We start from the raw sequence: 13,506 nt of genomic DNA on the forward strand, positions 1-13,506 counted from the left end.
CCTTTTAGAAGATACTGATGTTCTTTTCCTGCCCCCACCCCGACCCCCTCCCCCAGGCCCTGTGCATATGAAGGTGAGGCATCCCTTCTGCCATCAGTCCTTGCCCTCTACATTGTTGCTGCATACTTTCCTTTTGCCACTGAGCACCTCAGTCTAGCTGGCCCATGAGTTCCAGGGACTCTTCCTGACTTCATCTCCCATCTTGCTCTAAAAGCACTGCGACTGGATGCATGCTACCGCATCTCGCTTTACATGTGGACAGATGCATACATACTACCAGACATGGTGCTACAGCCCCGTGATCTCAAATTTGCTAAAGTAAGATGATTGAGAGTTTGAGGCCTACCTAACAAGACTTCCAACTGTCTTTAAAAACATGAGCAAGGATGTACATCACTGGTAGTCTTACCTAACCGCTTACCTAACCATACGCAAGGAACTGGATTCACTAAACGGTTAGAGTGGGAGTAACAGAAGAGGGGTAAGATACAGACTAAGATATTTATTAATGAGACGACATAGCCAAGCTTTGCTTGAAAATAATCAGAGGAAAAGCAAATAAAGATGTTTATTATTATAGCAATAACAAAATAATAACTAATCATGACTAATAGTAGCTTATATAGATAGTAATACTTATAGGTTTATAATTTCTCATAATGAATTTTAAAAAGCAGTAGTAGCCAGACACAGTGTTACACGCCTTAAATGCCAGCTCTTGGGAGGTAGAAGCAGGTGGATCTCTTTGAGTTAGAAGCCAGTCTAACCTACATACCAAGTTTCAGGCTACCTTGTCTTAAAAAAAAAAAAAAAACAGCAAAAAGAAGAGGGGGAGAGAGTGAGGGGGGCACCTTAGTGGCACATGTCTTTCATCCAGCATTCAGGAAATCTCTGTAAGTCTAAGGCCAGCCCAGTCTATATGATAAGTTTTAGTGAGATCCTGTCTCAAAAAAAACATAGGTACATATGACTATATACACATCGGCATCTTTACATCTCACCGAAAAGGCTTACTTCCAATGATATTAGCTTCAAGTTCACTAACCATATAGTATATGTTATTGCTAAATAATGTACCATTTTAACTTTTGAACATTTTATTTATTATTGTTGCATGTATGAATGCTTTTGCCTGCATGGATGTCTGGGCACCATGTGTGTGCAGTGTCCAGAGAGGCTGGAAGAGGGTGTCCTATCCCCAGACACTGGAGGTCAAGGAGTTGTGAGCCATCAGGTGGATGCTGGGAACTCCACCCAGGTGCTCTGGAAGAATATCTAGTCCTCGTAATCACTGAGCCACCTTCCAGCCCCACAATTCAACATTTTAAAACCAAAACTAACTGCTGGGCACAGTAGTACACTCACTCCTAAACACTGGGTACTCAGGGAGCTGAGACAGAAGGATAACTTGGTCCATGAGTTCAAGCCTAGCCAGGGTAATACTGTAAGATCGCATAACTCTTCTTTGTCACTAAAATTGAATTTGGGTCAGATCGAGGTATTGGTAGCTCGTTCCTCCAATCTGAGCATTCAGGAGGCTGAAGGCGATACCCTGCCAGAAGTCAAAGCCATCCTGGTCTACACAGAGTCAGCCAGCATTACAGCGTGACCCTGGCTCAACTGCAAACAAAAATAAACAAACATGACAAGTACTATCACAGCACTGATTTAAATCCAGTTGTTCCCAGCCTCCAGACCTTCCTCTAGTATAAGAGAGATCTGAGTTAGAGCCAAAGAGAGCACACTGCCAGGGTTCTCTGGTTCCTAGAACGGCCAACCATCTGGAAATAAGGCTTCAGTAAGTATCTCCTACAGCTCATTAAAGCAGGGATTCAACAGCAGCAGCCACATCAGTGTGTGTCACAATGTTCTATACTGTCTGGGTCAACAAGCAATGGTGACAGCCACCTCTGGCCCAGCCTTCCAAATACTGGTTCCGCTGTAAGCAGGAAAGAAAAAAATGAAATCAAAGTCAGACAGAGGCGGGAGGAGAGATATTAAAGAAACTGCTATTCTGCTTCGATTCCTGTAAGTTATAACAGTGGCTCCTTGCTTGCTAATAAATACACTTTGTGGTTTACATTTCATGGGCATGGGTGTTTTGCCTCATCTCTGTGCATCACATGTGCCTACTGTCCACAGAGAACCAAAGACAGTACCAGGTCCTCTGGGCACCCACGTGAATACTACAGATCAAGCCCCGTGCTGGTAACCACTGATTCATCTCTCCAGCCCCCACAGGCCACACTTTTACAGGATTCTGGTATACAGACCTTCTCTATCCACATAAAATACAGGTTTTGTCAGGTTTAAAAAGGAAAATAGATACTTTACATTCTCTTTCAGAAGGAACCAGGAATTACAATTCTCTTAGCAATTCTGATTTAAAATAAATGGGTGTTTGCAAGTAAAAACAAAATTTTTGTAGGTTTTCTCCTGCTTTATCACTGTATAATGTTTATACAAGCACTGAAACCAATAGAGGGAAAATACATGTGCTGCTTACCCAGTGTTTTCCGGCTTCTTTCCACCGCTGTCCTTCGAGTTTGCTCAAACATGGCCTCCAAGTCAAATGTGCGCGCTTTCTTCCCTAGAGCAGAACAAACAACACTGTGAGCACTGAGTTTGCCCTGAGCTAGCCTGGAGCTTTCTGTGCCCCAGCTTCACTGATGGATCAATAACCACGCCATGTGTCTACTTGACCGCATATTTCCAAGACAGTGATAAAACAGTAAGGGGTAAATATACAAATTCACTATTACCTACAATGCTTGGACCAGAAGTGTTTCAAGTATCAAGAGGTGGTGCTGTTGTTTTATTTTGGAATATTTATACACAGCGTAGCATCCCTAATTCAAACCAGAAAATATAAAATTTCGGATTTTTTTGGTTTTGTTTTGTTTTGTTGTTGTTGTTTTGTTGTTTTTATTTTTTGTTTTTGTTGTTTTTGGTTTGGTTTGGTTTGGTTTGGTTTTTCGAAACAGGGTTTCTCTGTGTAGCCCTGGCTGTCCTGAACTCACTTTGTAGACCAGGCTGGCCTTGAACTCAGAAATCCGCCTGCCTCTGCCTCCTGAGTTCTGGGATTAAAGGCGTGCACCACCACCGCCCAGCATAAAACATTTTTTTGTTGGTGGTTTTTCTAGAGTTTTTTTAGTCTTGCTTCTCCCCACAAGTTAGCCTTGAACTCATAATCCTGCTGCCTCAGCCTCCCAAGATCTGAGATTATTACAGGTATCTACCAAAACAGAACCAAAATCCAAAACTTCTGAGCACTAATGTTCAAAACATACAAATTTCAGATTCTTAAAAGTAAGATTAGCTGGGCGTGGTAGCGCACGCCTTTAATCCCAGCACTCGGGAGGCAGAGGCAGGTGGATTTCTAAATTCAAGGCCAGCCTGGTCTACAAAGTGAGTTCTAGGACAGCCAGGGCTACATGGAGAAATCCTGTCTCGAAAAACCTAAAAAAAAAAAGTAGGACTGTGAACCTACTTAATGTTAGGCAGCCAAAAATGTCATCTTCCTCTAACTTACCTAGATGCCTACATCTTGAAACAGCATTGCTCTGTTGGGGAAAGACTCTTAGAATCTGAGAAAATACCCTAACACATGACAAAGCAACTCCTCAGATAGAAACGGAATGAATACGGACTCTAAACAGACTGCCTGGCTCAGAGATGCAGCACAGTTAGCACAGTGCCCGTCTAGTATCACAGAGCCTAGGGTTTGACCCACAGCACCGAATACTCGTGCTTATACTCTCGGCACTCAGAATACAGAAGCAAAACAACCATAAGTTCCAGATCGCCCATGTCTATGCAACAAATTCAAGGTGAGCCTGGGATAAATAAGACCCTCACTCAAGAAGATGTATGTAAAAACTAATAAAATATAACAGAAGGATTATCCTATTTAGCCCATTCTAATCAAAGAAGCCCTGAAGTCAAAGATGTAGAGCATCAAGAGATTCAAAGCCTAAGAAGGACTAAAAGTACTGTAGCTGACTTAAAGGTCATGAGACTACAAAAGAATTAAAGGTATTTGAAGAAATGAAGAAACAGCCAGAAACCAAAGAGATGCTTCAGTCTACTACCAAGAACTGTGTTGTTCATAGAACCAGCGCTTTCACTCTAAACATGACAGAGCTACCAGATTAGAGCATATATGTTCACACCTGATTTCAGCCCTGACTATCTAGAATAGAAAAATCAACGCAACTTACATGAGCTGATAATGTACAGAACTAGCAGAAAATAAATCTACGGGGCTGTTTTATTTTTTTTGGAGCTGTGAGTGGAACCCAGAGCCTTATGCTTACGAGGCAAGGGCTTACAGTGGACTGAGCCCCTAATCCTTTATGTTGTTTTAAAATGCTAAATTTATAGTGACTTGTTACAGAAGCACTTAAAATATATACACTGGTAACTATTTTTAGTTCACTATCCTAAATAGAGCATAAAGTTCTCAAAGAACCAAACACCAAATACGAGAGGTGGAGCTGTAGAGTTGGGCCTGATCCCCCAACTATGTTCAAAATCTTAAAACTTCCCCTGCTTAGGGAAAGGGGCCTTAAGGGAAGGAAGAGACAGAACAAAGTTGTGGGCACACTGAGAGTTAAAAGCTTACGTGGGAATGGGAGGAAGGGAACTGGGGAGAAGAGGTAGTTTCAAGTAGGTTAATTTAAACTAAGGATGTCTGAAAAAGCCGCGTGAAAACCTTCTGTTGAGATTCATTCAGTTTTGTGTGTGTTTTGCTTACATGTGTCTATATGCACCGTGTGTGCCTGGTGTCCACAGATACCAGGAAATGTTGGATTTTGGAACTGGAGTTACAGTTGGTTGTAAACCTCCCGGTGGGAATTAAATTCAAGTCCTGTAAAAGGAGCCAGTGATTCTAATCACTGAGCCATCTCTGCAGCCGCAGTAAACTCATTTTTTAAATATAACTTTTAAAGAAGTTTGAACAGAAGTATTCTGCATAGGTGGACAGGGCTTCTCCAGGAGGACACCGTTACAGAGAAACCTCAGTGCCAGGAGGCCGCAGAGTCTCCCAAAACAACACAAGCTATTGCCATTGCTCTTAGTTGCCGACCACATAACCAGATGGTAAAAGCTACTGCTGAAGAGAAGACTGACTGTGGCTGTGGCACAGACAGACAGCAAGCTGGAACTGACCTGGAAACGCCTCCCGGCTGGCTCACTTTTCATAGTGCCATAAATGACAGGCAGGCCAGTCGGGGATTAAAGTCATCCGCAGACTACCCAGCTGTGGACTCTGCATGCTACAAAGCTGACCTGGCAGGCAAGACATGCCCACTGGGGAAACAGAAGCAGGAAGGCTATGAGAGTAGCGAACTCTTCTGACTGGACTTGAAGCCTGATCCATAGAAGGAAATACTTAGCACTATGAGCCTAGTCAAAAGTCTCTGACTGAGGAGCTCATAGTGTCAATGGTGGCAACCTGCTTCTAAATATTTATGTTTATACCCATAGATTAGCACTGCCTTCAACTTCAGTCAGAGAAATGCTAACACAGAGATTCATGACTGTCAAAGCATTTTGACAAGGGGCTGCTGAATGCTCTGTCCTAAGAAGCATCTGGACCAACCCCTGTGGCGTTTACAGAATACATAGAAGAGGGTGTAGGAAGAAAATAAGGGCCAGGGGAGAAGTGCCAGGACACCTGTCCTCTAGCTGTGACATGAACATGCTCTCTGGACTCACATGAGCTACAACTACCTTCACAAGACCCACACAGAAAGAAGCCAGTTGATAACTGCAACGTGGACAGGGAAGGGGCTGATAAGGCTCAACCCCCCAATTGAGGACCTATTCACAACTAAGGAAACTGGAGGAGGGGAAACATTTCTCTCCAGGGATATGGTCAGAGGTAGAGAGCCCACGTAAATGCAGGCAGCACTACCTGAATGCAGAGCATAAGAGGAGTCTGAAGAGAGCAAGAGGGGAGAGTTCAAAGAGGAGTGGCCAGATGATCGAGATACACTGTAGATATGAATGAAGCTATCAAAGAAGAAACAAAATAGTACAAAATATCTTAAACACACAGTATGAAAGCCAGGCGGTGGTGTGGTGGCACACTCTGATCCCAGAGCACTTGAGTTCGAGGCCAACCTGGTCTACAGAGCACTTCCAGGACAGCCAGGGCTAAACAGAGAAACCCTGTCTCAAACAAAACAAAACAAAACAAATAAACAAATAAGGTTATCTTATAATTGGTCTATTAATGAGCTATGATGAATATACATGAGAGCTAAAAAAAAGAAAAAGACTTCCACCTGCTAACATAATCACAGACTACCCATCCCTCCTACTCTTGAATAAGGTAGCCAAGGGTTTTTGTTTGTTTTCTAATTTTTCAGTTTTTTTCTAAACAACAACAAAAAGACAATATCTAACCAGGTGCATACTACACGGTAAAATCCTAGAACCAAGGAGCTAAAAGGCAAAAGGGTCAGAAGCGCACGGTCATCCTCAGCTACATACAAAGTCTAAGGCAAGCCTGAGCTGTGTCAGGTCCTGTTTTAACAAAGAAATAAAAATAAATAACAAAAAATAAGAAAAGTCAGTCTAACTACATAGTCCAGGCTAGCTTCAAACTTGAAACCTGCCTCAGCCACTCAATTAGATTCTTGCATCAAGTTATTAAAGTTTTTAATAATTCTCTCAACAAACAAAAAATAAAGTTTAAGTGATACAAGATCTCTGGACACTAAAATAAATCAAGTTCTGAGCTAACAGTTCAGCTTAGTAATGGGACAGGTAGTTAGCATGCAGGAAGCCCTGTTGAGTCCTACTACTGCCAAAAATAAAATCATGTTTTGGAAGAATATAATACATGAAAATCCGCATAATACTGTCTTAAAAAGCAATGTTTACTGATAAATATATTAAATTTTAATATGCACCAGCAGATCTGAAAAAACAGATTTGACTTCCTTTTCTTCGTGATTCTCCTAATTTTCTGAAGTCAAAAACAGGAGTTGGAGAGATGATTCACAGGTTAAGAACACTTGTTGCTCTTGCAAAGGACATGTTTAGTTCCCAGGGCCCACAAGGTGGCTCACAACCATCTGTAACTCTAGTTCCACGGGACCCAGTGACCCCTTCTGGCCTCCATAGGTACTGCAGGCAAATGGTGCACAGACATATAGGCAAAACAACCACTCAGAAATATAACTATATATACTATCTTTTAAAAAATAAATCCACCGGGTGGTGGTAGCTCAAGCCTTTAATCCCGGCAACCGGGAGACTGAAGCAAGCAGATCTTTATGAGTTCGATGCCAGCCTGGTCTACAGAGTGAGATCCAGGACAGCCAGGACTTTTAAACACACACACACACACACACACACACAAAAAAAAAAAACCTGTCTAGAAAAAAGCAAAAACAAACAAACAAACAAAGGAAGAGAATGAATAGGAAGAAGAGGAAAAGAGGAGGAGGAAGAGGGAAGGAAAAGGAAGAAAAGGAGGGAGAAAAGAAGAAAGAAAAGTAAACACTCCCTTTTATCGACTCATTACCGAGAAGGGAAGTAGATGAATAAATGAAAGAATGAATGAATGAGAACTAGATACATCAGAGAGACATTTGTTCCCAAAACAAATTACAGGTCAATTTCCATTTGACTTTTGCCAGCACTGATACTATTAACAGATGATTATGTCTTTTGAGACAGTTTTTTTTTTTTTAATCACCTAATAATGTGACAAGACCAGGGTATACATTAAGACTGAAGAGGAAGAAACGCAATAACCACCAAAATGTTATTTAATGGTCACCACTAAATGCCTTTCTCAGACTGGGTCACCATAGTAATCCCTTACGATCAAGGTTTCCAACTGTCACCTGAACTGGTCTTAACAGTTTAAATGGGACCGAAGCGATTCGGATTTGGCACGGCGGAAGGCGCCGGTCAAAAGTGGCAGCTCTCCTAACCTTTACACGCAAGCCCCCGGCGAAGTCGGGCTGGGCTCTGCCCAGGGCAGTCACTCACCGAATCCTGTGAAGCCCATGGTGACCGCCAGCTGAGGGTCGGGTCCCGCCGTGTCTGCGCCGGTCACTGGAGCCAGAAACAAAGGACAGATCGGCCGTCAGCCCGGCGCTCCAGTGCCCAGCACGGCCCTCCACCCCGGCTGGCCCGCCTGACCCACACCCACCTTCGCTGGTTCCCGAGTGCTCCATGGCTGCCCGAGCCCACCGCCTCCGTGGATGCAGCAGCGCGCGACTCCCGGCAAGCCTGACGGGAAGTGTCGTCACCGAGACCGCGTCGCCAAGAGCGGCCCGGCTGCGTGGGTAGGCAGGTTTTCGGACTCTCGCCCCCTAGCGGTGCGGAGGGAACGCGCTGACCAGACAAGCCACGAGGAGGTCTAATTTGGGAGTTCCCTAAAGCCTTTCGGTGGTTTCGATGCATTCTCAAGCAAAGTCCTCGCACGTTTCTAAGGAAGTCAACAGTATCTTGTTATTTGCATGCTACTTTTATCTGTATTCGTAATGTACTTGACGTACATGATGAAACTTCCACTGCTGCCCATCTTCTCTGTATGCTTGACGAAACCACTATCTAGTTATAAAGATGCCAGAAAACCGAGGAGTTGTTAGGAATGTTTAAAGCGCTCGCCCTCAGTCACAGACTCCACTGACTAGGCTAGCCTTGTTTACTAAGGGTTCCAAATGTTACATGGTACATAACGACTGCGTTTCCAATTTATTTTAGTTTCTTTACAAGTCTGTTCTTATTCTTTTTTTTTTTTTTTTTTCTGTTCCTATTCTTAAGGACACATCATTTATTATACTTTTAAGTCTAAAACAAATACTTGGTTGAATTTTTTCTTTTGTCAGAGTCTCTCATTTTGTAATCCATGCCTGGCCTGGAACTCAGAGACCCATCTAGATGCCTCTGCCTCCCAAGCTTTTAAAGATGTGTGCTACCAAGTCAAGTGAAAATATTTCATTTTCATATGTACTCAATTATTGTGGAAGTGGTATGAACATGCCATACTGTGCAACCTGCAGATCTATCCTTCCACTATGTGGTTCTGGGGGTGGACCTCAGGTCACAAGCTTAGTAGAAAAGACAATTTCCTACTGAGCCTTGTAGTCCACTCAAGAATGAAAATTCTTTGATAAAGTTACTCCTGAGCCCCAATATTAGACTCCTGTCTATGTCTATTGATATGATTATCTAATGCTTCCATTGTCCTTAGAGTAAAAGACAAATTTATTAGTACAAAGAAGCTGTAGGTCTGTGGTTGCTTAGCATAGACAAGGCTAAGGGTCTGTATTGGATCTCCACCACAAAAAAAAAAATACAAATTTAATAAAAGGTTAGCCTGACTTCCAAAACCTTTCTATTCCAATCTTGTCATTTTCAACATTCCCAGCCATTTAGTGCAGGGAGACCTCAGAACACACAGTCCTGAATTCTCTAACTCTTCACCACGTCCTTGATCCTACCAGCTCACCTCCAACTATCAAATTAAATCTCTCCTGCTTTTGAAAGCATCTGTAGAACTTTGTAGGCCTCCAACTAAATAAGGCCCACCTACCATGTGATACCCTAGTCTGTCTTCATAATATAATGGCTGGATAGGCACTCTGATTATTATATACTCTTGTTAAATTGGTATTCATCACCATAAACATCATTTTAAAAAGACACTCTGCTATCAATCAATGATGACAACAATGCAGCTTCCACATTAAACTATTTCTGTTGAGTTTGTGTGAAACAATTTCATAAACATAACTGTAAAGTGTAATGGAAGATTTTTATTTCTCTTGAAGAAAATGAATTTATTCATTAATCAAAACAGGAAGCCACTCAATCGATGATTCCCAGTGCAATCTGCAGACTGTTTAAGAGTGCCCATATATGATCAAAACTCTTTGGTAAATAATCTAAGATACCAGTTGGGGATTTCTTCACTATATTGATATTGACTGTTGAAGCCAAAGCAATGGCGTACTAAAATAGGGAACATTAGAATATTAGTTTTTCTGAATGATTCATCAATTGGGGAGGGTCAGACAGTAAGCCATTTAAGTCTCTACTGGACAAGAAGGAGCAAGGAACCATAGCAAAGAAAATGACTGACTGATGGGAAGTCCTTAGAGGATAAATGCTGTGTTAGTCAGGGTTCTCTAGAATCACAGAACTTTTGGAATGCCTCTCTGTATTAAGGGAATTTATTGTAATGACTTAGTCTGTATGCTAACTAACCCAGCGATGGGCAGCTGTGATTGGAACATCCAAGAATCTAGGAGTTGCTCAGTCACAGGAGGCTGGTTGTTTCAACTGGTCTTCTGAATCATGGTCCAGCTGGAATCCTGAAGAAGTATGTTCCAACAGATGTGCTAGCAAGTAAGTGCAAGCAGGCTAAGAAGACTGAGTCTTCCCTCATCCAATGTCCTTATGTAGGTCTCTAACAGAAAGTGTGGCCCAAATTAAAGGTGTATACCACCACGCCTAGATTTGGAACTTGCTTTGTCCCAGGCTGGCCAAGATCTGCTTGCCTCAGTCTCCTGGGATAAAAGGCATGTACTACCTTGCCTGGGCCTAAGCTTTTCATGGCCACTATGCCTCAATATCTCCATGTCAAGATCTAGGTCAGAAGCCTGTGTCTTCTATCCTCAAGATCTGGATCACAGGTGTGCCCTCCACTTCTGGATTGGAGTTCATTCCAGATGCAGTCAAGTTGACAAGCAGGAATAGCCATCACAGATGGTAATTCCTGACTGGTTAAGGTAAAGTATTCCTTGGACTTCCAGGATAGTTCAGTGGATAAATGTGTTTGTCACTAAGTTAACTACTAGAGTGCAATTCCCAGGCCCATGTGGTGAAAGGCAAAAACCAATTCCCACCTCTGACCTCAACATGCATTATGCCTGGGCATATATGTAATCAGTGCTCCCTGGGACTGGAGTTTCCAATAGGTGTAGCATCAATGTTGATACTGGAATGGTTCCAGCTAGTACTCTTAACCACTGAGCCACTCAAGCCCCAGATTCTTCTCAAAAGAGTAAATAGTCTTTGAAGTTAGTTCTCTATAGTGGTTTGAATATGCTTGTCCCAGGGAGTGGCACTATTAGGAGGTGTGGCATTGTTGGAGTAGGGTGTGGCCTTGTGGGAGGATGTTGTCACTGTGGGAGTGGGCAATGAGACCCTCCTCCTAACCATGTGGGGCTCAGTCTTGTCCTGTTTGCCTTCTGAACAAGATGTACAATTCTTAGCTCCTCCAGTACCACACCTGCCTGGTTGCTGCCAAGCTCCCACCTTGATGATAATGAACTGAACCTCTGAACCTGTAAGCCAGCCCCAATTAAGTGTTGTCCTTTAGAAGAGTTGCCTTAAGCTGGGCGGTGGTGGCACATGCCTTTAATCCCAGCACTTGGGAGGCTGAGGCAGGCAAACTTCTGAGTTCAAGGCCAGCCTGGTCTACAAAGTGAGTTCCAGGACAGCCAGAGCTATACAGAGAAACCCTGTCTGGAAAAACTAATAATAATAATAATAGTAATAGTAAGAGTTACCTTAATTATGGTGACTATTCACAGCAGTAAAAACCCTAAGACATTCTCAATTTTTTTTTTTTTTTGAAACAGGGTCTCATGTAAGCCAGACACTTCAAATTCTCTCTGAAACTGGCCTTAAAATCTTGACTCTCCTGTTTCTGCCTTCCAAATGTTGAGAATACAGGACATAATGCTGGATCCAGTTCTCTGAGTCTTTATCTTTAGATTTATTGTATGTATATGAGTATGTTGCCTGCATGCATGTAGGGGCACCAGATGTATGCTTGAGACCCTTAAAGTCAGGCAGATGGCACTGGATCTCCTGGGACTGGAATTACAGGTGCTTGGGAGTCTCCATGGGGGGGGGGCTGGGAAGCAAGCCAAGGTCCTTTGGAAGAACAACAAGTGTTGTGTCTGTACCATGAGCATGCCTGGTGTCTGCAGAAGACAGAAGAAGGCATTAGATCCCCTGGAAATGGAGTTACAGACAGTTATAGGTCACTATGTGGGTGCTGGAAATCAAATTTAGGTCCTCTGGAAGAGCAATAAGTAATCTTAACCATCTTTCTAGCCATGTCATCTGCTTCTGATGGGTGGAAAATATGACTATTTATATCAAAGTGGAATTTTGTGGAGCATATAGTGTGTATGCAAATGTGTGTGCCCATTCATGTGTGGAGGTCAGGAGTCAATGGCAGGTAGCCTCTATTCCTCCATAGCACCTGGAGCAAGGGCCAGGATGCATCTGTTGGTCTCTGTTTTCCCAGCATAGATTCCCAGCTTCTTACATGGGTACAAGGGAGCCCAACTCAAGGTCTTGCACTAGATGGCAAGCACTTTGCGAATGAGCCATCTGCCCAGCCCCTGAAATGGGTTTTGATCTGCTCATCTAAGAACACAGGGTTCCAGAGCTACCCTGGTCTATAGCCTTCCAATCAGTCATTTAGCCAGTAGGTGAAGCTGAGCTACAGCAAAAACCAAGGCATTGGCAAGCAAACTGTTGTAGTCACTATATTTACTTCTAGCACAAATCTCCTACAAAGAAATCACTTTCCACTAAAAATGACTTTAATGAAGTAATAGTCATTAGGTTGTGACCCCTGAGTACCTCTTTTTAGTACTTAGTCAGCAAAATAAAAATTATACATAATGTACTTCTGATAAGAATAAAAGAATGACTGTTATCTAAAAGAAAACAACTGGTAATTGGGTTGTTATGTGCCTCATGAAATACTTTTATCTGCTAAACATTGTAATCACACACACACACACACACACACACACACACACGCACACACACACATAATTTTTAAACTAGAACGGCTGAGTTTGGCCACTGGGAACATCATTACTACCCAGAAATATTAGGCCAACAATATTAGATCATTTAATTTGTGTAGTAGAAATCACTCAAGCATCTATTTTATGTCAACTTAAAAACAACCACCAGGGGTCTGGAGAGATGGCTCAGCTGATAAGAGCATTTTTTTGTTCTTGAAAAAAAAATCTGAGTTAGGTTCCTAGCATCCACATAGTGGCCGCAAAACATCTGTAACTCAGTTTCAATGTATTCGATGCCTTCTTTTGATTTCTGAAGGCACTAGGCACATGTATTGTGGTGCATAAACATACATGCAGGCAAAACACCCATACCCACAAAGTAAATAAATCTAAAAATAAATAAAAATAACTGCCAGGCTAGAGCTGTGCTCTACAAAATAAAAGTAAATTAACATGGGAGAGCATAACTGCTTGTTTTCAAATCAATCATAAAAGTTCTATTTTTTTTTTAGATTATTAAATTCTTTACTTTGTTTCATTTTCTCTAATGCCACATTTCTTTTGGTTTTTCAATACAGGGTTTCTCTTTATAGCCCTGGCTGTCCTGGAACTCACTCTGTAGACCAGGCTGGCCTTGAACTCAGAAATCCGCCTGCCTCTGCCTGCTGGGATTAAAGGCATGCACCAACATGCCTGG

General features: G+C 42.5%; 1 protein-coding gene across 2 annotated transcripts in view; it reads right to left on the reverse strand.

Moving 5' to 3' along the window:
- The window catches only part of Wdr70 (WD repeat domain 70), a 204,287-nt gene extending 195,861 nt beyond the window's left edge, over positions 1-8,426 (reverse strand). Inside the window, exons 1-4 of one of the 2 annotated variants that reach the window (XM_029469553.1) lie at positions 8,177-8,414; positions 8,014-8,079; positions 2,507-2,590; positions 534-1,939 (exon numbers count right to left, since the gene is read on the reverse strand). In XM_029469553.1, the coding sequence (XP_029325413.1) occupies positions 1,851-1,939; positions 2,507-2,590; positions 8,014-8,079; positions 8,177-8,201 (264 nt within the window). In that variant the 5' untranslated portion in view covers positions 8,202-8,414 and the 3' untranslated portion in view covers positions 534-1,850. Of the gene's footprint in view, positions 1-533; positions 1,940-2,506; positions 2,591-8,013; positions 8,080-8,176 lie in introns of those variants that run through there. The other variant, XM_021183813.2, reaches the window with a different exon arrangement.
- Positions 8,427-13,506: the final 5,080 nt, after the last annotated feature.

Source organism: Mus caroli, chromosome 15 (genome assembly GCF_900094665.2).
Source record: "Mus caroli chromosome 15, CAROLI_EIJ_v1.1, whole genome shotgun sequence".
NCBI classification, from domain to species: domain Eukaryota; kingdom Metazoa; phylum Chordata; class Mammalia; order Rodentia; family Muridae; genus Mus; species Mus caroli.